We start from the raw sequence: 26,484 nt of genomic DNA on the forward strand, positions 1-26,484 counted from the left end.
AATATGATTAATTTTCATTCCTATCCTGTTTCCTCCCAGGAGTTTAAATCAAACCCATTTTATTATGACTATGTTTCTCCAGTCAGTATAGCCAGCATATTTACACTGATTCACATTGAATGTTGTCATCATAATATATGAACATTATAGTTATGTTATAGCCACTGGCTTTGATTAGTAAAATTCAAGCATCACATTTTTTCTTTTTTTCCCAAGAAACATCAGTACGCTTCTGCACATTTTCTGTCAGTTAAAAAAATTAGCCATGCCGACAGACAGATAGCTGTTTTGTACGATAATAGTAAATATGCAATTTCCATGCTCAAATTCAATGTTATGAGTACCCTGTCTGTCCATGGGCCAATATTTTGGCAGGTACTGCAAAGATCCACAATTCTTTCTATAATTGCTCTGCTTTATTGGATGATATCCAGTTCATTTATGCTGTATAAAAATCAGGTCCACAAAGCAAATTGTAACAATCCAATACCAGTCAAAAAACTGCCAGACAATAATGCCAGAGTGCACAGTGACCAGTAAAATTTCAATGTTTCATGTATCATGTGTCATCAAAGCACAGATGTTATCTCAATGTGCCCAGTAATAAAGATTTACTTAAAATGCTTCTCATGTAGTGTCTTAAAATGACCAATTATCACCACCTGCTAAAAACAAGAAATATCCAGGTGTTAAATTGCCTGGTAAAATTAAGTCCTTTTTGCATATCTTTATTCAGAGAAATACATGTAATATTGGCATTTTTCCATTATAGATACAATTAAAACATGCCAAAAATTATTATATTTTTAACTGTCTCCTATTATGCACTGTTGTTATGATATTGATCCCATTACAGCCATCTAAGCAAAGAGGAAACAGCAAATACAGTATAGGACCAGATTTAGTTAAACCTTTAACACATGCGAAACCTGAAGTAACATGACAGATGATTGGTTATAGTATTTGTTTTGTACCAATAATAGATTGTGTTATTGCATTTGCGTGTGCGAGAAGGTTTTGCATATGCTGACTGTCTTGGTAAATTAGGCCCATAGAAAAAAATAATGCACTATTTTCATACTGTGCAGAGTGTCACTGTGGCTCGTTGAGCCACCTGGGCTCTCCCACTTCTGTACTGTACGTGAGCAGTCGAGCACTCGCTAAGGAACTATATATAACAAAGATTCCTGATATTGAAAGGCAGGGCGCTGCTGCTATACCACTCACAGAGGTACTCAACTGTGTCAGTAAGCATCCAGCTGTTTCATGGGAAATACATAGAATGAACTGGTATTTCTGTTTCCCAAATAATAATAATAATAATAATAATAATAATAATAATAATAATAATAGTGTAGAGTAATTCTGATCATTCACATCCTTAATGGTATTCAGAGTAATGCTCCTTAAAAATATGTAAAATGGCACCATGAAATACTGATTCAAAGCCATTTAAATTTTGCAGTTTCATTTAGTATGCTTTAATGGTTGCTTCTAGCTGATCTTTTTACTTTGCCAGAGTCTATGTAATCCACAATTGTGTTATTTTTGTTCAGCACTGTTGGCCTTACTCTTCTGCCAGAGGGATTTCTTGTTGACGAATTAGTGACTTTCTTCTGCTCGGCCATTTCAAGGTTGCACCACTTTCAATTAAAAATAGTGAGGGATAAGAATGAGAATTCATTTCCCTTTTTCATTGGTCATGTGACATCCTCCATGAGATTTTTGTAACTGGCGTGGAATTCAATCTACGGTAAGTGAACTCACTGTCTAAATCCAACCATAGAGCAATCACTGACACAAAGCATTGCTGTAGAAGGAATTTTATCATGGCAGTGCTCTCACCATATGAAAGGGAACTCCTCAGGTCAAATCATTATGACCTCATTATACCCTCTAGTGATGCGTACAGTGGCTATGGCAACAGAGTGTATAAACAAACTCTCACTGCCATGATCCAATGTGTGGTATTTTCAGGGTTTGCGAAACTAGGAGAAGACCCCTCCCCTTTCAAAATACTGAATTAGGTGCATTTCATCCCAGCAAAGGACCTCAAACACAACATGATTGTACAGAAAACATATTTTTGTCAACATCTACCCTAATGGATGGCTGTTTTTCATGGTTTTGCCTAGGCCCCTTAGTTCCATTGAGGGCCAATCTTAGTGATACAGCATACAATCACATTCTAGATGAATATGTTCTTCCCCAACAGTTTGGGGAAGGCCCTTTCCTGTTTCAGCATGACAATCCCTCTGAGCCCACAGTGAGGTCCATATTGAAATGGTTTTATCGAGATAGGGTGTGAAAGAACATTACTGGACTGCACAGAGCCCTGACCTCAACCCCATGCAATCACCTTTGGGATGAATTGGAAAGCTAAGCTAAGTAGCCAGGCCTACTGTTATTGTGGATGAATGGAAGCAAATCCCTGCAGCAATGCTCAAACATCTAGTATAAATCCTTCCCAAAAGAGTGGGGGTTGTTATAGCAGCCAAAGTTTGACCAACTCCATATTAATGTCCATAATTTTGGATGAGATGTTGGATGTCAGGTGTACACATACTTTTGGCCATGTTGTGTAAGATGGCTTCACAAGATTGCTAAATATACAAACAATCAAAAATATATTTAAGAGAATTGTTATTATGAGAAAAAAATCAATGAGCACATCTGAGCTGGTCATTTTGTTTGTGATCCCAAGAGACTCTTACCTGCACAAGGTTCCAGCCCTCTAAAGACTCTGCAATTATGGAAGTCACAGAAGGACACACCCCTCCAAAGATCATCAGGTGTTTCGGACCAAAGCAGATAGCATCAAAGAAGGCTCTCAGCCCTTTGGCATTGTCACACTGTGGGGAGAGATATGGAGAAAAACTTAACATCCTGATTTCAAATTGCATTAAGTATTGAAATATATCTCAACAAAACATTTCGAAAAATAAAAAAGATACTGTATGATAGTAGCAGTAGTATTTGAAGTAGTAGTAGTAGTAGTACTAGTAATAATAATAATAATAATAATAATATTGAAAACAAGAAAAAACTAGTTACAGACTGTGCACTTGCAATTGTAATAAAACAACATCTCCACACATGCAAACTTTAGCTAAATGTCAACCTAATTTGAAGTATCTGAAATACTGACTAGCTTTATTTTAATTTGATCGCTTCTTGATCACATTAAGGCTTTAATTTTCATTTGCTTTTGGTGTCCAAAGAAGCAAATAAGGGAGTCAGCAATATAGTTATTTTTGAATGCGTTGAGACAACATTGTTCCAACACACAAGCACACTCCAGTAAGCTGCTGTGGGGCTAATTAATCATTCACTGTGGCATGTCAACACTCCAGGGAACCTCAACAGTAGCATTTAGGGCAGAGACGTTGTCCTCTACTTACATAAGGCTATGAAACTATTGCTTCAAAAAATGTAATACAACAATATCAATTATTCTGCCCACAAGGTTCTGTTTCGTGCCTTACATTCCCATGTACTTGCTGGTTTATACACTGAAAAAATGCTTCACTGGTAAACCTAAATGTTTTACTTCAATTTGTTTCTTGTATATTCTTGAATGACTTGAATGAACCTAAAAATTTTCAGTTGAAGAAAAAAAAAAAAAAAACATAGGTGCACCAAACTGAAATGAATATTTTAGGTATACCAATGAAATTTAACAGTGTTTAACAGTGTTATTGAACAGAGAATGATTTTCTGCATGTACACTCCATCTGCATGATGCGCTAGAAGATCAGTTTACTGGGAAAAAGCTCCAAGTCTGTAACTATGGGAACTAATCATACTTGTCCTGGCTTTAAGGGATGATGTCATCTACTGTAGCAAACTGTCACATGCTCATACACCATTCAGCACCACTACACATGCAGTCATGCACAGAGTCCACATTAACATCTCAGAACAGTTCCAAGAAGGGGCACTGCCATCATACCCCTGAACATGGTAATTAATACCAACATCTTTGGTATTAAACATTGATGATTGTAATTATGGTCAGATATAAATAAAAATAAGGTCTGCATATTATGCACTGTCCATTGTTCTATTTTAAAATGAATTCTAGCAATTCTGAATTATACTGTGGTTCCCATCTGACAAGAATCAACCTGTTACAAATAATTAATAAATAAATAAATTCAAACAGTGTTTCTCTTGTAAATAGTTTGTCCATTTGTGCATGTTTTGTTGTAAGATAATAGATTTACTGCCAATAGGAAATCTGGAGGTACAGATGATTTTGAGCAATTTTACTGCCTGACGTCTGCAGTTCTGTGACCCAGATCCTTTGGGCAAAATGGAGGACAGAGGGACACATTTCACATACTTCCTTTGCATTGTTAACAGGTTGGACTAGACTCAATGTAAATCCAAGATCAGGATTTATAAGGGGTTCTCCCAAGTGAAAGTGCTGAGTGTATGTGTGCGAGGCCATATTTTTTAATTGGACCATAGCCCATGTCTCATTGCACACCAGTCCTGCTTGGGGTCCTGCAGTCTCACAGCACAAGCTACACATAAAGAGAAATCTGGCTCAGTTTTGATGTGAGCTATTGAACTAGTGGGCAGTCAAAAGAACCAGTGGCATGACATCACACGTTTTGCTGGAAAATGCTTGATTGTCAATATTCTCCTGAATTGACACATGAGATTGCAACAATTAGTACAAACACTCACCGATTTGGCATTCTGAATTGAGAGAATACACTACTAAATATAAATAACTATATTTATGTTTACCAAGTTAAATAATAACTTGAGAAGAAATACTTATTGTAATGTTAAGGTATAGTTTTCTCATTATTGCTTTCAGCTTTGTATTCAACATCAAGTAATGCCAATCAACCACCTGAAGCTCTGGCAGCATTCTGACATTTTCCTTTATGAAGAGGGCATTCACTCCCATCTTGTAGGCTTTGACCACATCACTATGGCAACCAGCGACAATTTGGTGATAACTGAAAGAAGAGGTCTAGCATTGGCACTTATATTTAGCGGTCACTGGGTATTGCATTTGTGGGGCTATTAATCAAAATCTATTCAAAAGCACAGAGTGTAGGAGTGAATTGGGGGCACAAATTAGAGTCTGATTGGGAGAGAGAGCCGTCTGGAAAAAAAAAGCCATGCGTTTCTCTGCAGTGTCAATAGCTGTATTTTTCATTGTGGCCAGAATATCTGTAGGCTAAGATGTTTACAGATGAAAATGCTGTTGTCTCACATATACCCTTTATGAAGTTTCACGTTATATAAGTGTTGAGAGTCACTTATGGACATTGCAACCATATTACTGGAAGCGCTAAACGGAAAAAAGTGTTAAACACAAAAATGTTGCCTGTGTATGAGGTATTTTTATGTCTAGCTCTATATGTGTGACAGTCTATAATTACTGTACCTCCCCTAGAAGGAAATCTGTTGTGTCCTTTGACCAGAAAAATTACTTTCTTATAGTATGTTTTTATGACAACTAATGCCCAGTTATACACATCTGTAACACTGTAGTCCCAGGTAAAAGGCAAATGGTTTGAAAATCAGTGAATCTGTACAGCATCTCTGCAGAATTGGAGACAATGTATGCCCCTTCACCTTTTCCAAATAGAGGAAAGATATATCAGCGTGATTTCCCTCCCAGTGGGAGGTAGTAACGGGCTTTAGCCAACTTGCACTTGGTCCAGCTGTAGTTCATTCAGGTCCCATCCATCTTGCTGACAGCCCACGATCCGGGCAAGCCAGCTGCCATGCTCCAAGGAGTCAAACTCAGGGACTCTGGCAAAGCAGCTCAGACACATCCCAGGTCATTGTGTACACTGCAGGCACAAAGCCACCCATAATGGTTGCAGTATAAGGAGGTCTGCTACAGGTTGGGAACATCGGTTCGCTGCATTCACTGGCAAAACAGCACACTGATGGACAGATAGCTTAGCTAAAACCACAAATCCTCCTCTTGGAAAGCCAGTCATACTCCCTTAGGAGGGGTGATATGATATCACCTTTTCCATTCAAATGGATGTGCTGCTGCTTGTGTGTCTACTCCCTCTCTCCCTCTATACCGAACGTCCGTGCTGGCTTAACAGCACGGTCCATTACTCCAGCCAAAGGCAGGCCACAGTCTCTGAGCTTGCAGAGCATTACCCACACAGCTCTACCCTCACATCATTAGTGCTTTTTGCACAAGCAAATTTGAATCATTAAGATGGAGCCTTCAGTCATAAACTATCATTGCTGAGTGCCTCATTTGTTTATAATTAGGGAACACAGGAACTGGGCAGGATTCTGCGTTGATATTGTTTCCAGAATTCATGGCTGTAGATACTGTTCTGTGGGAAATTAAACATTTAAAAGACAGATTTTGGTATATACTCAACTTTAACAGTTTTTAGTGCTGTCTGTAGCGGCTGGAGTTAGTTCTCAGCCTGCTGGCTATGTTGGTAGTGTAAATGTGTTTGCTAAGCTTTGTAATGATTCAGAATATGCAATGGACAATTTTATTCTCAAGTGTGGGGTTTATTGCTTGCATTTCATAGGCAATCAAATGTAATTTATGCAGTCAGGTAAATAACCTTGGGCGCAGGTTGACCAAACATCCCACCATAGAAGGTAAAAATTACTTCTGTGTGTGTTCACAATAACAATGATTGCCTGAGGCAGACAAAATTTCAACAGTTCATAAAGCATAAGTTGGACTTCCCAATGTATAGGTTAGTAAATGGTTTTGATTTCCAAGGAAGATGTAAAGCTGTAGAGGCTGGAGTATTTAGTCCAGGGGCAGACAAACATATTCATGAACTACTGTAATCCTGTATATCTTCCAGGCTTTTCCAGAGTACCATAAGTGCACAGTCACCTTCATGTTTCTATCATAAATATAGAAAAAGACAAATGCATGTTTTTGTTTCTTGTTCTATTTTCTTTTCGTAATCGGAATTTCATTTTAATGCCCCACGATGGATTGGCAACCTGTCCAGGGTGCATTCCTGCCTCTTGCCCTATGCACGCTAAGATCGGCTCCAGCCAACCCTGCCCCCCCCCCCCCCCCAATTTATTTTGAAGAACATTTAGAAATACCATTGCTGTGATATTATAATTTATGTGCAAATGTCCTGTCCTGTAGGCTGATGATATCTTCTTCCGGCAATAATTCCTCATTTGTGTAAAGCTTTACCGTTAGGAATAAGATATTTTTCCCCCATTTGAATATGTCACCAACAGTCACGTCTGTATACCTCTTAAAGCCCTCCTGGGACATTAGCGATGGTAAACCACAAATAAATGTAAATGGATCTGTATTCCCTAATGTCATGTTGGCACATCATACCAAATGAGTCCATCATACCATTTCTGAAAGGACCATCGCTGAAAGTTAAAGGTGTAGTACTACATTTTTTGAAACATTTAAACAAGTAAAAAATGTAACCATTCTCTCTTGATTCTGCGTGCAACTGAAATGATGAAAATTTTGCAACCGAAAAGTCGTCATTATTTATTCTTACTGCTTATCTAGGCTCTCTCATTTGCCACTTTGTTCTGCTCATCAGCCATCAACACAAGTCAGCGTGTTATTCTGTATCTAATCATTCCATGATTAACTATCGATCCAAAGAGCCATCTTGTTATAGATTGCTGGATTCAGAGACACAGCTGTTTTTTTTCATCCTGAGAAAATGCAAGTATTTTACTGTCAAACTAACAATGAATTGGAATGACTGTTATAGATAATGTTAGGTACAGCTAGCTAGCTAATCTTGCTAGCTCAATATGCACTTTACAGACTAAAAAACACACAGCTGCTGCTGCTCCTACTCTGAAATGTTGCTTGTCAGTGATTGTTTCTTGTGAATCATGGTTAAGAATCCCCACGGTTGACTCACCGTTCAGTGAGGAGAAAATGTTTTTAAAGCTTATGTTGTTTTTATTTGGGGAAACGAAAAAACTGTTTTATTAAGTTTGCACAGAGCTCCAGAGCAGACACTCAAAACTGTAGCTGCTACAGGCAAACTAGAGTGGTTGGAACCTCCATCACTTACTCCCCTCAGCTCATTTTCAATAGCACTCCTTATGATTCCAGCCAATCCCTGGAGGCACTGCTAACTGGCTTTATAGATTGGCTGAAAAGAGAAATGGAGTAAGTGAAGTAGTTGAGTATTGGGGAGAATGTTGGGGGTGGGGCGGGGGGGGTAGATCTGATGTGTTTTCACATCATACCCCCTCAATTCAATCACTTATGAATCTTCTCTGTGTGATATAGGGACAAGATGACCTTCATTGTTTCAAATCCATGTGTGATTGTATGTATGGGGGGTCTCCTGGAGTAGCTATGTACATTGTTTGGTCATCAGGGCCATCGATGTATTCTCTGCTAGCCCAAAACAAATTGAACAAATGTAATTGTACTGATTAAATCTGATTGTGTTTATTAATAAAATAATTATTTTCTTTTGAGTTCATAAATAGTCCATTTTAGCCAATAGGTAAATTCCAATGGGTTCCTTTTCATGGACCATTGTTAGTTCAAAACTGTGGTCAAAAAGGTGCATGGAAAGGAATTTCCACTTTGAGTACAAGGTAGCAATTCCTGCTATTCCCCTTGAGGGCTGGCACCAGTCAGACTGCTAGACTCCGCTCTATAATTTCATACTGGATTCAGAAAACGAGTGACAATGCATTAACCAATAAAAATTTAGATGTGTAGAGATTAGAACATCCCCAGGTCGCTTACTCTGAAACCCATGCGTCCCAGGCCAGTTTAAGTTTCACTATCACACACTTCATTAGCAAAGTTCACTTGAGAAGATGTGACCAATAAAACAGGAGTATACACTTGGCGTTTAGAGACTGGGAGAGAGTGAGGGTGGAGTGGGACAGTAGAATTGAGACCCACTTCTCCCCATCTATTCTCTGAGGTTTTCCTTGGGAGACACGCCTAACCTTACTACTGGTGCACAAACCTACACAGATGTAGTTATCTCAGTACTAGTATTTTGTCATTAAAATTTACTCAATTACTATTATTGCTGCTCTTGATGTTTTGAATGCAAGTATGATGCTTTCTTATAGCCTGATCATTGGCTGTGTTGTGATTTTATTGTGTTATGTCTTTCCTGTGTTTTGTGTTTATATGTTTTTTTCTGGTTTTACGGTTTTATGTACACACTTGCCTGTATCAAGAATTCCCCCAGGGGGATAATAAAGCTGAATATGAATGAACCTTAAGCCTGCTAGCGTGCTCATTAATGTTGCATGTAAAATTTTCTGGGCAAAAAATAATGTAATGTTAGATAAGTTTGAGCAATCTGTTTTTGACCTCCCTCAGTTAAGAGCAGCTTGTGGCTAGTAGTTCACTTGATTGTTGGTTGGTTTTTTATGATTTTTAACAACACACCATAACATAGACTACAATTTTCTCAGATTTTAATACACAGTAATCACGGATACATAAGCTATAGCAGTTAAGTAATGTTTCATGTTTTATTTTTATATTATTATATATTTTTTGTCTTTGTTTTTTTTTTTTTGATAATTTTGTGCCCAGTAACCTTCACAAGTATGAGGAACAAATTACTTATAATTCAGAGTCACCAGGCCAAGGGTATTTGCCAAAAAAAATGAAACGGTAACATTTCTGCAAAGGTATTTTCTCCTGCTTCCATTCACTCTTCACCTTCACTCTTCAGGGGAGACTGCTTGCTTGTACTACCAAACGAACCCACTACAAGTGCAGTGATTGAGATGTGATTCTGCCCATCCAGCTCTAAATTACAGTCCACCTCATTCTTTATACGCTGTCATTCCGCTCTACACATGTATCCTGTAACATAAGAGGCCTGCCCGTTTTATTTTTCTTTTCAGCAGTAAGAGAGCTTCCTCCTTAGCACAAACGGTGATAATGTCAATTAACGAGGCGTCCCGCATGAAGTGTTAATGAAGTGGTACCTTCTGGCAAAACACAGCTGCCGTTAACTGGTGCGGCGGGCGCACAATTATGCAAAAGTGCCATCATTTACACTGCAATGCTGGTGAGGCTGCTCAGGACTCCAGGAACCATGAGGGAATTTAAAGGGCCAGCGCATACAGGTAATTATGAACAACAGACCGCCAAAGACAGGGACATGGAAGAGTACCTTGCACATGTATGAACCATCCGTAAATTCAGAGAGTGAAATCGATCAGAGGGCAGTCACACAATGCTACAACTGCATGCAAATAAAAGTCCTGGCTCACTGACCAAGGTACTTAGAGGTTTCAGCTGACTCAATCCACAGCAGATCACAAAGGAAATTCTAAATTTTATTTTATTTTACTTTTGTACGATTAATTTCTAGACACAAGCCTGAAAAATGTTCAACTCGCCTTTTTCCAGCATGAGCGATTAAAGGAATGTTTCACAAAAAGCCGTGATCGGACACTTCTGTCACATACTGTCAAGAGCCAAAGCCTGAAATGGTGTTGCCATGGCTACAGAGAACGAATGTCTGGGAAAGGAAATTAATTTTGATGCAAGGCCAGGGCACAAAGAAAACACATTTTCTCAAAAGAAGGAGGAAGTGGTGGGGCCTACACTGGAGGTTTGGAATTTATAGGACCTGTCAACCTGTCTCAGAGACATCAAATTGGGCAAAAACTGAATTGTTAGGTTAGGGCTATATGTACCTAACAATACATTCTTTTAAGACATTATCATCCCATATGCAGTGTCTATACATACAATTATGTGTGAAACAGTGGTAATGATATTTAATGTGAAACAAATTATGATAAGAAAAAGGGATCAAAATGAGGAGGCAGTAATATGTGCCATTATTTCTCAAATGGATAAAGGAGCCCCAGTGACTATTTATTTCAGAAATAGATATATTAGCTCCATGAAAGATATGTAGGCTTCCAAACAAATAATACTTTCCTTGTAAACTCCAGTGAAAAATAGGACAAAGCATAACATCATCAAGTCCCCCCCCCCCCCCCCCCCCCACGGCTGCCCCCGATTAAAAAAAGAAAAACAAACATAATCCAACCAGGATGCCAAATCTCCAATCCCTGCCAACGGAGTCATGGAAGAGATTGTGCTCTATAAACAAACCTGTCTACCCAAGCAAAGCTGTGCTCTATATGTTTTCAGCATTGATTGGTTGACAGGAACCATTAGGAGCACTCCGGATACAAATGAGCCTGTCACACCAGTGGCAGTCTGGGCCACTCTGAAAAATGGCTATTTTGGGAAGGCAATGGGTCGTGGGTAGCGGTGTGATTATTCTCAACAAAATGTCAAAATTCCATCATATGCTCAGATTGAATCTTGGGGTATTTCTTTACCCTCACCCAGCCTTTGGCATATATGCCCAAACTCTAAAAAATTCGTTTTGATGATGTTCTCACTCCCCAGTTCTATTTCATTTTTTCATCAGTAATACACGCCAAACACAAACCATTGATTTTTCTTTCCTTTGAAGGCTTAAAGACACATCCTCTAAGTCAAGAGCTTAAATTCACAGTTCTAGACCTAACTCCTCCAGTAAAATTATGAAATGAATCTTGGTGAGAGCCGAGTGGCAGCCCAACAGCCCCACTGCAGCATGCCCCCTGCCCCTTCACCTGACTTATGCCTTCTCAGACTTCATTCAAACTATCGACTCCAAAGCTTTCAATCCAACTGAAGTGAATGTAGTTATTTTCAAAAAACTGCAGTTGTCATGTCTTGTTGTCCAGAAGGGAGACAGTGCTTTAACATATTTATGAGGATGTGGGTTGTGCAATAAAGCTGCAGGTACTGTAGAACTATGCACACAATGCAGCAACATCCTTACAGTACAAACCTTGGGTCCTACACACTGTCAAGTCCAGCTTCATTACCGTTGTAATATAACTAGCAACAGGCAGCTAAAGAAATTCAAATACAAGGAAGCCTTCCATTAGTTTACACAAGGCATCCCTTTTCATTAATAAATTACTGTACTGTAGCTTATCATAGATTTTCTTTGTTATATTAGTGACTTAAAATGGTGAGTGGATACAAGTCACACTTTCCACTGATAACAAGGAAATACATCGCCCATGCCTATAGCTGTGCACTGAAGTCCATCTAAAATCAGTACATATTTGAGAGGAGTGGCATAAATTAAACAAAAAAATAATAGTATCTGCCCCTTCACAAGATGTGTTTTCATGAATTGTTAGACACATCGATGATGCATTTACTCATTAATAGTCCTACAAGCACATTAATTTGGGTAGTCAGGCTGCTGTTCTCTTTTCAATATTCCTTCACTGATGGAGTGTATAATAACATGGCAAGTTATGTTATGTTATAGTGTATTATCATGCACCACCGACCCCAGCTGGTCGACCAGTTTCCCTAAAGTCCATCTGTTAAGCTGCACATCCTCCTCTGACCCATGTCTGTGTGAGCCCAGCTTGTGAGCTGCAGCATAATAAGACGTAGCTGCTGACATCACAGCACATGCTTGTCTGCACTCTCCCAAATTGACTGTGGAGGTTACAGCAGGGAGTGCTGATAAAAAAATTTGGGAGAAAGGGAGGTGGGTGGGCCATTCCAACAGAACTTCAGAAGGCGAATGCCAATGTGTGAGAGAAAACAATGTAAAACGGGTGCCCTGGCTCTGCTGCTGAAGCAAAACTGTTGCCCCTCTCAGTCAGGCTGTCACTCACCACAAAGGAAGAGGTGCCGGGCTAAAAGAATAAAATGTTTGAAACAAGCAATAAGGGACAAGCCTGTCCTGCCAATCATATAATGTAGACTGTATTTTGTTAGACTCACACTAGTCTGACTCACAGAATATAGACTGTGGGTATAAGCCTGCCATTGGCCGACTATTTCAGTCGGAATTCTCCTCCCCTTCCGCTATCTGCGTGTTACCATTTTTGCAAGGGCACCATCGCTGCATCCTGGGCTTAGTGCCGCCCAAGACGATTGTGATTGGTTTAAAGAAATACAAACAAGCCAGAGCGTTGTTTCCCCTATACCGGAATGATAATGGGTTGAGCCAGACCTTTCTCCAGTGCTGGCACAGCGCTGACACGAAGTGTGGAGGTAGGTCTGGCTATGCGAGACTAGACTCACACAAACTCCAGTCCTAATTAGACAGGTAAATAATCCATTTACAAGTGCTGTTTATACAGTGTAGTACAGCGTTACAAATGACTGTGAGAAAACACAAGCTGATGTAACACACATTTTTTCTCCAGTCATTTTCACCCTCTTGCCTAAGAAGTGTCAGGTATTAAAAATATTGTGACATGATGCATTACATTTATGTCACATTCATGAGGTTGGTTACATTATGAGTACCACTATACAGAATGGGAGCAGGAGGCAGCGAAACTAAAAAGAAAAAAAAAAAAAAAAAAAGCTTGACTGGAGAAGGTTCTGCACTGTATGTCCATCGATATTTAATAAAACAGAAGGGAGGAAACATGCAGGTGGACCGCTCTCATCAGCCCATACACCACCACACATGACTGAGCAGGCAGCTGCATTCAAAACCGTTTCAGAATGGATTCACACGGAGCATGGGGAAAGCTGGAAACATGCTTGCCGTATTCAACATTTATATGCATGGGAAAGGTGTGAGCTCTTTTGATGTAAATTGGGAATGGCATTTTAGGTCCATTAGAGTGTGGATGAGCTCCTCTTGAGAACTCTGCTGCTGAGTGTCCTTATGTAACCTCTCTGTACCAGCCCAAGCTCTGCGCAGGCAGCCTGGTACACTGAGGCACATAGAGGCACAGTGGAGCAGACAGAGTGGTTAAGCAGCCAGCTGGGTAGCCTGCAGGACTCACATTCAGATTCTGGTTTTTATGCTACTGCCATACCCTTCGGTATGCGTTCACAACTCCACAGTATCAAACAGAATAAAATAACCCCAGGAGTGATGACCAGATGGACCCAACATTTGTAACTGAAGATCGAAAAGATCAATGACACAGCCCACTACAGAATCACAAGCATGTTAAGTGTTAGATCTGTTCTCAGATACTAAGTGTAGTTGTTTTTTATGTACTGATATATATATATATATGTCAATTTGGCCTGGGGGTTTTGGTTTTGGGTTTTGTCTTGTTTGGGATACAGATGTACTGACTTATTCTCAGATGTACTTCCATGGGTGGTAAGGCTCAAAAATATAATCAAACTCACACAACATTCGCAATTCCAATGCCCTACAAAATGGAAGCTTCAGTAAGTTTGCAATTAATTGTTTGTAAATTATAAAATGTTATTATATTTAACAGTTTTACTAAAACAGAAAAAATACCTTCCTAAAATAGGCATTGATTCTGGCTCATAGAGAAATGTCAGTGTATTACTTTCATTTTTTTCCTCCAGCTTGGAAGATTTTGTGCAGTCCATCATTTCTATAAACAACTCGGTATCACAGTTGTTCAGCGATGCAATACACACTCACACTTAAGCACTGTGCTACACTGAATCCCTATGGTTTATTGCATCTAAAATAGATGAAGCTAAGAGAAATGGCCGTAACACAAGTAACTCAAAACAGGAGGGCACCCAAGAGAATGATACCTCATTCCTACAGCAGGTCAATACCAGTATTGAATTTATTTACAGTCACTTAACTCCCCTGTTTTTTCCTCTTTAAATCACTGAGAGAGAGAGAGAGAGAGAGCATTTTTCTGCCTTTTAAAATGTACATTAGCAGTTGAAGTTGAAACTGCAGCAATATGGGCTGATTAAGACAGGGATTTGAATCCCAGTTGGAGCACTGCTGTTTCACCGCTGAGTAAGATGCTTAACCTGATGAGCTTCAGTAAGTATCCAGCTTCATAAATGGATAAAATACCAGGTACATCAGTCAATTAATAAGTCACCCCTGGTGGGGACATCAACTAAAGTGAATAAACAATGTAATTAATAGAGGAAACGCGTACATCATTGGGGATGATGAGGTAAAATCATTTTCAGCAGTCCACTATCAAGCGAGGCACATGAGACTGTGAGGAGACAGAAGTACTGTAGTGCTGAGCCAGTAACAGCGTGGGCAGGAGTGTGTGGGCCTTTACCCAGATCTGTAGGAAACAGGGAGAAAGTGAGACTCTCTCCCCCTTTATCTCTCTCTCTCTCTCTCTCTCTGCAGAGGGGTTTGAATATATAAGAATCCACCTCTCGCTTTCTCTGTCCTTCTGCTCATGTTCTCTTCAGATCAGGCAAGAAACACTATATATATACTGTATGTCAGATCTTTTCAGTGTGGACCCCCTGTATTTTAGGTAATGAGGGTTGAGAATGTATGCAAAAAATTTGTTTAACCTTGAGCTATTTGAGAAACACTATGAATACTTTAAAAATGCAGATTTAATTTAACATGATCGGTTAAGCATCTGGTACCTTCAATATACTTGTATACAATAAACTTCTATATTTACCTTACAAATAGGATTGCATTGAGGATGTCAGTTATAATACTGTTGTCCTTACTGAGCATGTGCTTAGTAGACAACCTAACCTAGGGCAACTTTCACAGGATGCATATGCCTTCACACACCTAGGCAAGTCAAGCTGAATGCATTGCTTACGGGTACAATAGAGGTAGCTCTCCCATGAATGGAGTCTAAAACTTCCAGTTGAGTTAAAGTACTAGTACAACACATTACAGCTATGGTATATTTTACACTTTCAAAGGTGTACTATAGACACACCACAGGACAGAAAACTCCAGTGATTTAGCTTATATTAATGCAATGAATCATCTATCCATGGCTACCACAGCTTCACTTCACACCAAGTTCTCTTTTAGCCATTAAAATCCTACAAGCCCCAGTTCACATATTTTATAACCTGTCAGATAATCTGGCCTGGGTACATTCAGATAGCCATGACCATTTACTCCCTGGGATAACTCCTCCCCTTCATATAACTGCAGAGAGCACAGGCTTCTTTAGAAAGAACCTTTAGAGAACTGTGAATTTGGTAAACCCAAGAAAAGCAAAGCAAGATGCTAAATTAAAACAGGACTGGGCAGCTCTCCCCCAGCTGTCAGTGATACAATGCCAAGCTCCTTCTGCCAATCAGACTTAATTCTGACTGAAGAGGGGTTCTCTGGGGACATTAAAATAAATCAGTGAAATATCCTCAGCGTGGGTGAAATTTACAAGAAGGTGCCCTATGAATCATAGGGCAAGCCAGAGGAAGCAACAGGCCTTTAATGTAAAATTAGTGACAGGAGGTACTTCAATAGATGGGATCAAGACACATTTTATTTTGCAGGTAGCTCATCAAAGCAAAGTTGCTGACAAGGTATGCTCAGAAACACCTTATAAACATTTTGCTATTTTCTTTCCAGAAAACTGAAATTACAAGTTGAAATTGATTTAATTGTGATTGAATTGTTAAGTTATGAATTTAGGTACAATTAATGAAAAATAGAACAGCTCTCTGAACTGTTGTCCTTTGCTCATATCACATAGGCCCAAGTGTGATTGCTCAGAATCAAGGTTTGAGAGAAGATGATGGAGTGAATCAAGTGACCCAATCCTCTGTATTCCCTGAGAACAGCTGCAGTAAAACAGACACTCCATTGGCTTATGAAACAGCTGCCAAATGGATAGTAGTAAAGGAGCGATTAGAAAGGGCCCTAATGCGGTACTTTTCTTAGATTTATTCTAACCTTCATTTTTATATAGCACGCGTTACTTGACGTTTCTGACGCATCGATCCAACCAGTCACTGAGCTATGTTATTGCCCATTCAGTATGCTAACTTAGGGGAAATAACATGACGAATGTATAAGGAATACAATGACAACATAAAATGAATTCATATATGAAAATAAATGGCCTCTGTCAATAACATAACATATAGGCATACCAGGGCATTGATAGACAGGGACTTGTTGATGCACACCTGCAAACCTTGTTGAAAATAAAATAAATTAAAAGTTGATCAAAAATAAATAAATAAATAAATAAATAAATAAATAAATGGCCAACTGCTTTAACAGTGCCAGGTGCAGTTTGGGTAGCCACTTTGCAATAGAACATTTTTGTTACACCGCACCTGAAGTGTATTACCATAAATGTGTTATATTACCGATATAATGCTAGTATATGTGATACAGTAATAAATGCTCCCCATACCCCTACAAATGCCCTGAAAGCTCAATATCAAATCTCTCGCTGCCAATGAAAAGTGTTGTTTTTATTAGAGGGAAACTCCAATGTACATAAGAGACGTGTGCAAGTCATGACTGTGAAATTACTATCCAGTTCGATAATGCAAACAGCAGTGAAAAGAAGTCTCACTTAATTGCTCAAGAGAGACACTGAAGAAATAGAGGATATATGCTGGCCAGTTTACACAGTAAACTCATGAAATTGCACACGTCAGGATGAGAACCTTTCAGCATTCAAAATGATTTCTTTGACTCCATCAAACTGTATTGGGAAGCCTGCCTTGTGGTCTGCCTGAACAAAGCACAGTCTATGATAGTCTTATCTAGAAAAAGGAGCATCTACATGCTGCTTCTCTATATGCAATTTTAAAAATACTATAATGCATGTATACGTTGGAACAGATACATTTATAAATATTCATGTATGATACAGTGTAAATATTATACTTACCATAATTATATAATTATATTAAGTTGGCCAATCTCTGCTTGGATAAGAATGTTGAATAAGTATTGTTGAATCATATGTTGTTAAACACATCCTTACAGTTGTACATTTATAAGATTACATATGTTCTCCTTTAATTATGTACCATGACCTTTCCAACAAATTTGCAAATTTGCTCTAGTTCTCTAGTCTTTTAATTGCAGTGAATTCATATTATCAGAAACAACACACACGCACGCACACACACGCACACGCACACGCACACGCACACGCACACGCACACGCACACGCACACGCACACGCACACACACACACCTTTTTAACATCCAGATCCATGCTCATACCATACAGAGCCCTTGACTGAATATTTCTACAGTAAGGCTTTTTCATCACTCGCTTCTTTTTGTACTTGTGATCCATCAGCCAGAACAAAACCACAGCTCTCTGGATACCACCTCCGCATCTCCAAATATAACCGCGGTACTGTATGGCAGACTGAGGTCAGCATGACATGCATCCTAGTGCCCCCCTCTGATGAACAGAAAGAGTCATCTATGAACTGTGCATTCATTCATGCCCTGTTCATAAGGCACCGGTTTCTAGCTCATATCAGGCATAACTTAACTACCCTATGTCTCATATTAGAAAAACACATTTACAAGTGGTATTACTTAGTGTTTCTTGTTTTTGCAGACATACTGTAGGTTAACATCTGAACTAAAACTGAAGCTCAAAATCTGTCCCTTCTTGGATCGATAAGACCTCAGGCAGGGCAGTGCTAGGCCAGGAGCAGAGAGAGCTATTACCGTGGCAAACTGTGAACCTCTGCAGGAACCATTTAAACTGAAAACAGATTTCATTCAATAACAGAACAAAAAGTCTCCTTTAACTGACTTATGATGTATGGATTTGTGTGCCAGGGGAGATGCAGACACAGTAGACACAGTCTGTGTGTAATAACCCTTAGCAAGATCACACTGTTCATTAGGTAACACCCTGCAGAAGCAGCCAACATGTGGACAGTTTGTATTCCTAACTTCAGGCTTTTGATATGATTCAGTATCACGCCACTGAGTAATGCGTCACTTCCTCCCATACTTAGAGGGGATTTAGTTAAATATTACAGCACTTTGTCGGCATCATCACATTGTGTGCTAAACTGAATTGAGCTCTTCATTCAATCAATCAGGAATGAAGTACTTTTTGATTCAATAATTCAAATGACCACCAAGCTCATAATTATTAACCATATAACAGTAAACAAAACAGAATATGCTTGCAAATTAGCTCCAAATACATGCAGTATGCTAATTGCAGATTTTGATTTGCCTGTAGGTATGAGTATGTGAGTGAATGGTATAAGTGCCCTGTCATGGATTGGCAACCTGTATTCCTGCCTCTTGCCCAATGCATGCTGGGACAGGCTTCAGCAATTCACTTATTCGCAATCAGGAATAAGCGGGTTAGATAATGGATGGATGAATGGATAGACTGACAAACTGCCATATTGGTTACATTCACATTGACCCTCTTACTATACTAAGAATTGAACTGCTTTGGAAGATTAAAGGATATAGCAAATATAACTATTCATGACAATACACTATAAATCGCCATAATTTCAACGATTTGTCTGCTTTAATGGAAATAACATAAAACATAGTCTAACAAGGAATGTCACTTAAAACTATTCATGCATTGCACGAAGCATGTGTGGTTATGGAAGAAATATTCATTTCAAATTACAAATTTCTGTATGAATGAATGCATGCAGGGAATTCTTGTAGAGCAAGAGACAAGAGGGAAAAAATCACGTCTTTTCATTTCTCCCGGCTAATAAATGAATCTGAATTCAAGGTTGCTTAATCTGGATGTCTCCTCTATGTTTCACATTGTAATCTGCCTGGTGCTGTAATAGAGAAAGATAAGCTTTGGAGCAAATCATGTCTAGCGATGTGAAAAATGGATTTTGCACTAATATACTACATTAAAAATGTATTTTCTTTATTATGGTACACAGGATTTAATCTAAATGTATAAATGTCCTATAGACATTTACTATGGTGAACATGATATGTTTATGTTATGAAATACAATATTTTTTTATGTTTCGGATGACCACTGTGCATTGGCCTTAACTATTAAGTAAGAATGTTTTGTCACTTTTTTATTGCGAACACTTTTTAAAGTTCGCCTCCACTACTGCAGCAGCTAGCTAGCTAGCAAAAAACACTCTGATGAAATCATAAAAGAGTGCCACAAATATAGGCAAAGGTACACAAATTCGGCAAAAGTGCGTAAAGACAGAGATTTCTAGGACATCATAAATATGCCTTAGCATGGTTATTATATAAATATCCTGCATACTATGTCACAGGTGTCTTAGTGCTGGGCTAAAACAAAAATCTGTACCCACACTGGCCCCTTTCAGATATGATTGGACCCCCCTACTTTTTTATGCTGAAATTATTGTTAGTATGGCTTAAAATTGGACAAATTGATCACTGCAAACAGAAACGCCCAAAGTCACTCCAGAGAATTACCTCTTTGACGTATCACAACACAAGTCTAACACCAACGGCTCTGCTATTATACATTTGGTTGCAAATATGACAGGACAGGATTAACAAATTTGAATCTGTAGGACAGCATCAATGACACAGGTGATGCTCTGATGAGTCTGAAGAATACATAACTGAGACGGATACCTCAATACAGCCATTTAGGTTTGAGCCAGAGGTGCCCGAATCGGAGTCAGAGGATTCAGAGGCAAACAACCAGAGCCCAAAGCCCATATTGGCAATACAGACTTGCAGCCTTTTATTTTCATTAATATATGTCTGGGATCGTTGTCTCTGTTCATGTTGCCTCAGTGTCTAATTATGCTGTTCACTATCTATAGGTATAACAGTCATTGAAGTAGCAGTATTTTTTAAATGGTATACAGAGGCATGTTCATTTTTGTTAGAAGCAGAAGCAAATGCCCACATTAAAACTGAGAACAGTTATATAACATTTAACTTAATTTAACAAAAAAAGGAGATATTAAAAATTATGTTGGTAATAAGACAAAAGTTTGCAACTGAGATAATAACAAGCACGAAACTGTCCAGACCCACGGCACACCTGTACAAAGTGTCATGAATAAAACTTGGCTAACTATATAGCTAGCTAGCTATGGCATCTCCTCACCTCTGTAACGTTATTTGTTGTCCTCCGTTTGTCCATACATCTGTATCGGTGCTACACGCTAACTAGGTTAACTAAAGTAGGCGAAACGCTAACATGTTAGGATTAGCTAAAGTAACGTTAGGCGATAAAGCTGTGCTTAAAAATCTTGTGCCGTTCGAAGTGGTGATTTTGGGAGATGCACCTGCGCATGCGTCCTACTAAACGAAGCACCACTTACACATACGTTCTACCAAACGTCCCTCTCAGGTCATACATGAGTGAGTAAGTGAGTGAGTGAGTGACCCATAGACTGTATAAAAATAGTGACCACAATTTGCCACACATAGCCCACGGCGGCAGGCAGTCTTAACGCACCGTGGGAAAAAAGGTAAACTAAATAAAAGTGTAAATGTCTTGAACGAAATTCAAATGCAAAAAAAAACTTTTTTTTTTTTTTTTTTTTTTAAATATCATGGCCAGTCGGTTAACAGTCTCTTCTGTCATTGATCCATGATGCTTGGTGAGAATCTGTTCATAGGAAGACACACATCTTTCTGCATTGACAGAGTCTGTTGTTACCACAGCCAGATTTCATTTTGCTTTTTGATTAAGGTTTGTGAATATTTTTGTACAGCTGTATCCCAGAATTCACCCAATGACACTGCGGCGCTGCTTTCTTGTGCGAATAAGTTGTATTTGAGAAGCTCAGAACTAAAGTAGTCAAAACCTAGAATTGAGTGTAGTGGGAGGGTTGATACGTTGAGTCTGCACATTTGCTTGGGATCAAAAATTCTCGGGGGCCTCCAGTGGCGCAGCCCACAGAGCGCTTCCACATGCTCATTGCGAGCCGCAATGTCGGCGGTTAGAGTCCGACCACTGACCTTTGTCGCACGTCTCTCCCTTTCTCTCCTCCTAGCTCTTCCTGTCTCTCTACACTATCCTGTCTAATAAAGCTGAAAAAGTCCAAAAAAATATTTAAAAAATACAAATTAAAAATTCTGACAGCTTTAAGAAATTTGTGATCTGGTTATCAGGGTAAGCGCAGAGGGTTTGATACACAATCAACAAGACTGACCATTTCTTCATAGGACCGAAACAATTAAGCCAGCCAATAACTGGCCATTAAAGAAAGAAAATGCAATACTGAACAGTCAGCTGAATAACATCCAGATAAAACAGGATGCTGCAAATGGGGAAAATTATTTTTGAAAATATGGTTAATTGTGTATCTTCCAAGAGAAACTGAACAGTGTGTGTATCTGTGTTTGTGTGTGTGTCTGTGTGTGTGTGCAAGGTAAAAGAGGATGATATGCATAGACATGTGCATGTCTTTCAGATGAAATTGAATTATAAATGATTACCTGTGTGTCTTCCAGTTGCAGCTGGAGTTCATAGCCCTTGTAAGGGGCCTGTTGCTCGCTCAGGTGTTTCAGAGCGACCTGAACAGCAGGGAGGACCTCAGCCGTCAGAGCCCCATGACTTGGCATAAGCCACAAGATGTGTAAGCTTTGGCGGGAGAAGCAGGGCTGGAGAAGCCTCAGAAGTGCCCACAGAATCAGGACCTGGCCAGTGTTCATCCACCATACCATCGTACTGCTCGAAGCCCTGCTGTTTCCCTCTCAGTCCCCCCCTCTCTTTCTTAGTTTGTGCTTGGGACTACGGAGTACTGGTCCTTAAGACCCTCCCCTTAATCCTGATCTGCTCCAGCTGGGCCACTTGCCCCAATGAGAGCTGCAGTCTGCAGGGGAATCGACTGAGAGGGATAAAGGGATAAAGAGTTGTGCTGATTACCCACATCAGTAAACCTTCTGCACTCAGGTCTGCAGTTACGTTTCTGTTGACTGAACAGGAAGTGAAATAACTGTCAAAATAATCATGTCAAAGTCCATAGTTCAAACAAAAATTACAAGGGAGTGTCTTATTGGTTGCGCTGGAATAGAGTTTTGCTTTATTGTTTTATTTAGTTTTATTTATTTGCACAAGAAAAACATACAAACAGACAGAGGCAACAGCAGCTACATGCTGATTGTGCAGGTGAGAAAAAAAGCCCAAAAGGGCTTAGTGTACTCTCACCTAGTACTGTTCAATCAATTGAAGCAATAGATGATAACAACAAAATAAATTTTATATGTGATTTTTATGAACAATTTCAGCTCTATTGTACTTCAACACTGACAAACAATACTCTCCGAAGAAGAGATTTTCAACTGATGAAGATCTTACTAGCAAAATCATCTTTTTGATGTTGATGTTAGTCCATGTCACTAACTTTTAATGGGAGCACTGACAGATAAAATGTATCCCTCTTTTTACATATGTTGTATTCTCAGTACCGGCAATATTTTTAAAAACTAAAACGTTGGCAACGATTATTGAGTCACACACAAAACACATGGCCTCCAGTCCCCAACATGGGAAGTACTGTATATTTGATATAAACTATATATGATATAAGATATATGCATTTCCACACCCCACAAACACCACACCCCTGAGCAAGCAAAATATGACCACCCAGTATACAGTATTTATATAGTCTATGTAGGGCTGGAAAGTTATGGTGAGTTTTTTAAATAACTGTCAAGTCTGAGCACCACAGTAAACCAATGTCTAGCCACAGTGTAGGCAAAAGCAGGTGGACTTTTCAGATACAAAACCCTGTCACAGGGTAGTAGCCAATAATGACTTACTATTAGCTAGCTTGAAAGTTAAACATTTAAGTGAAAATGCCCAGGAATTGTGTCAACTTTCTGGCACTTCTGCCTAAGGATACTCAAAAATGCGCCTTTTTTGAGCAGCAGAGGAGTAAGAGGGTGTTTATGAAGAAAGAGGAGGAAGGCTACTGAATGACAAAAAAAGAACATTGTGTGGGGTTGAGCATTTAAAGCCCATAGCTGCTGTAAGACGGGCCATTTAAGGCTAGGTCAGACAATTATGAATTGAAGAGAATAAGATCAGGTTTCCTTGAGAAATCAGCACCCCCTGAGCAAAAAAGAAGTGACCATGCACCCCCAACGCTTTTAAATAACCCCTGACCACACAGACCAGGCCCTCCCCACCTGACCAATGTAGGAAGTCTAGCAACCCCAATATAGCATCAGCTCACCCTAGTCACAGCCGGACCATCTGCCTCTCCGCTGACCTTGGCAATCTCGAGACCTTGTCTCCAGCCCATTATTACCCAGTTCCAGTGTGGGGGCAGGTGGGCGAGGCTCTGCTGGACTCTGGAAGTGCTATCAATCTGGTCAAGCCCTATCTGGTCCCGCAGTGTGAAACCTGCCACCACCATCAGTTACTCCTCGCATATATGCATGGCTATGTGCACCACATCCCATTCCAGCGATGTCCCTTAAAGTAGACTACAAGTGGGTGCATTGGGTAGTGTCTGCTGGAATGGTACATTATCTTCCCGTGCCCCTTTTGTTGGGTCGCAATTGCCCTAACTGCATCAGGTGACCCAGGGACCATTGCCAATTCCCAAATCACTCTGCGAATGTGTGGGAAGAAGGTGTGCCAAGTGACACTGCTGGAGAAAACTGAAGAGCCTTATGCTGCCTGGCTGAGTGAATTATTTCTAGTGGCCAATGGGGCTGAGGAGGCTGACGGAGAAGGAGAGATGAATCCTAACCCTGTCCTTTGCTGGTTTTGACCTACCGGCTCATTCACAAGGGCACTTTGGGCCCCCAAGAAGGCTGATGGACTGCTGCCCCAGGGGTATTATTTGATGGGCAACAGCTTGCTCTGTGCATAAAAGCAACTATCTGGAGCACATCGACAACTCTGTGGTGCACACCTGAGAGAAACAGGAACAGCTGGTGGTGCTTGTGGCACTACATTTTGTTTTGAAGGTAATGACAGACATGCGTTGCCTGATCAAACAGCTCCGGACATCGGTCTATCGCCCACAGATGCATGGGCTGGTCAGGCATTTTAATCAGACCCTTATGCGCATGATATACAAGGTAATCACTAAAGATGGTTGAGATTGGGGCCAGCTCCTCTTCTACATCCCATTCAACATATATTTAAAGAACCTGTTTCAAGTACTTTTAGTGGAATATTCCTCACCAGGCTAAACAGAATTGTCATCTATTGTCTTTTACGTTTTGGTGAACATATTGGGGGGACTTCCGCAAAGGATGCATTCATGTTTCCTCGCTCAAGCATTCTTTGGGAGTCTCCTAGCTCCTAGCTCCTTCAAGAAGCATTTTACGAGTTAGAATGTCCTTAAAGACGGCAGAGTTAGATTTATTTCCGAGTCAGGCGAGGACCGAGGGGACAAAGACGGATAAAATAGGTGATTGGAATGAGCCCTAGGCCTCCCTGGCTGTGGGAGGGAACAGATGCAGCTGCTGTCCATGGTTCTGTAGGCCTCCCTGACTGTGGGCGGGCACAGACACGGTTGACAGCATCGAAGGAGGAGGGGCAGGCCTAACTGCAGCAGACATACGTTGGAAGGTACACTAAAATACAAAACTCTACTTCTTGAAAAACAAAAAATCTTCACGTGCCAGTTCCTTTAGGTAGAACGAGTCGCAAAACAGGCAGTCATAAGTGACCGTACTGTCTGACAGCATGTGCTGCACCAGCAGATGCAAGAAGATAAAGATGCAACTGTCCAGTTTAAGAAACTCTGGAAAATAACCTGACTGGCCAGTGTAAAGTCACATTTTCACAAACCTCTACCAGGTTTAGTTATGCCACCCTTTCACCTTTCCCCACCCTCCAAAATATGATCACCTTCTATACAACCTCTTAGCTGTGCTACCGTTTTTATTGCCACCATTTAACAAATAATATTGTTTTCACATCAAGTGCCATTGTACAGCTTACAAAAATGTGTGGGGTCAACAGTCCACTCAATAACACTTAGGAAATAAAATATTTTAGCAGATATATATTCTGTTCTCTCAAGCAGTGGGTGGCAGCAGTGCCAGAATTTTTAATTTAAAAAAGAAAAAAAAACCTTTACAGTAAACTCTTAGGTCATTCACATGTAAAACATTTTGAATTTATATAATTAATTTTTACAGTAGTGTTTACAATAAAATTGTCAATATGATGTATGACAATTTGATTCTAAACACTACTGTAAAATGTATATATATATACTTCTAAGTAGTAAAAAAACGCAATACCCCCTTTTTTTTTTTTTAAAGTGAGACACCCCTTTGTGTGGGTTCCGTCCCCTCCCATATCCCATGGACCCCACTACATATACCCCACCCTAGAAGTACTCAAATAGGAGCACAAGACTAAAACAGACAACATACTTATGGCAAGATATATAACATAACATAACTAATATAGCACAGTAAAGAAATTCTAAGGATCTAATAACCTAAATAAAACATTGTTAGGTTAAAATAAAGGATATCGAATGGATTATTTTTATTCCATTTCGATGCATGTCCTTCATTCTCAACATCAATCAACGCTTTCCATACTTTCCCCCAAATATGTTCACACTGACCAAAGAAATATTTAAAAACGTGTTTCTATGTTTAAATAATATACCATATAAAATTTCCATAATTGCAATACTGCACATTTGTCTGCTTTCCAATTTAAAAGTAATATTTCTTTTTACTCCCGAGAATGAGAGCATTATAATCCACCCATTTATATTTATAACATCTGCGAGAATTCTCAGGGCAATACAGTATCTAACTAGTACATATTTATCAGTTGGCAATCCACACAAACAAG

The 26,484-nt window shown here is 39.6% G+C and overlaps 1 protein-coding gene across 1 annotated transcript in view; it reads right to left on the reverse strand.

Moving 5' to 3' along the window:
• Nucleotides 1-26,484, reverse strand: part of LOC135260818 (gamma-aminobutyric acid type B receptor subunit 2-like) — a 98,061-nt gene that overhangs the window by 68,434 nt on the left and 3,143 nt on the right. The window contains exon 2 of the mRNA XM_064346436.1: nt 2,715-2,852. Coding sequence (XP_064202506.1) covers nt 2,715-2,852 — 138 coding nt within the window. The remainder of the gene's footprint in view (nt 1-2,714; nt 2,853-26,484) is intronic.

Source organism: Anguilla rostrata, chromosome 1 (assembly GCF_018555375.3).
Source record: "Anguilla rostrata isolate EN2019 chromosome 1, ASM1855537v3, whole genome shotgun sequence".
Taxonomy (NCBI): domain Eukaryota; kingdom Metazoa; phylum Chordata; class Actinopteri; order Anguilliformes; family Anguillidae; genus Anguilla; species Anguilla rostrata.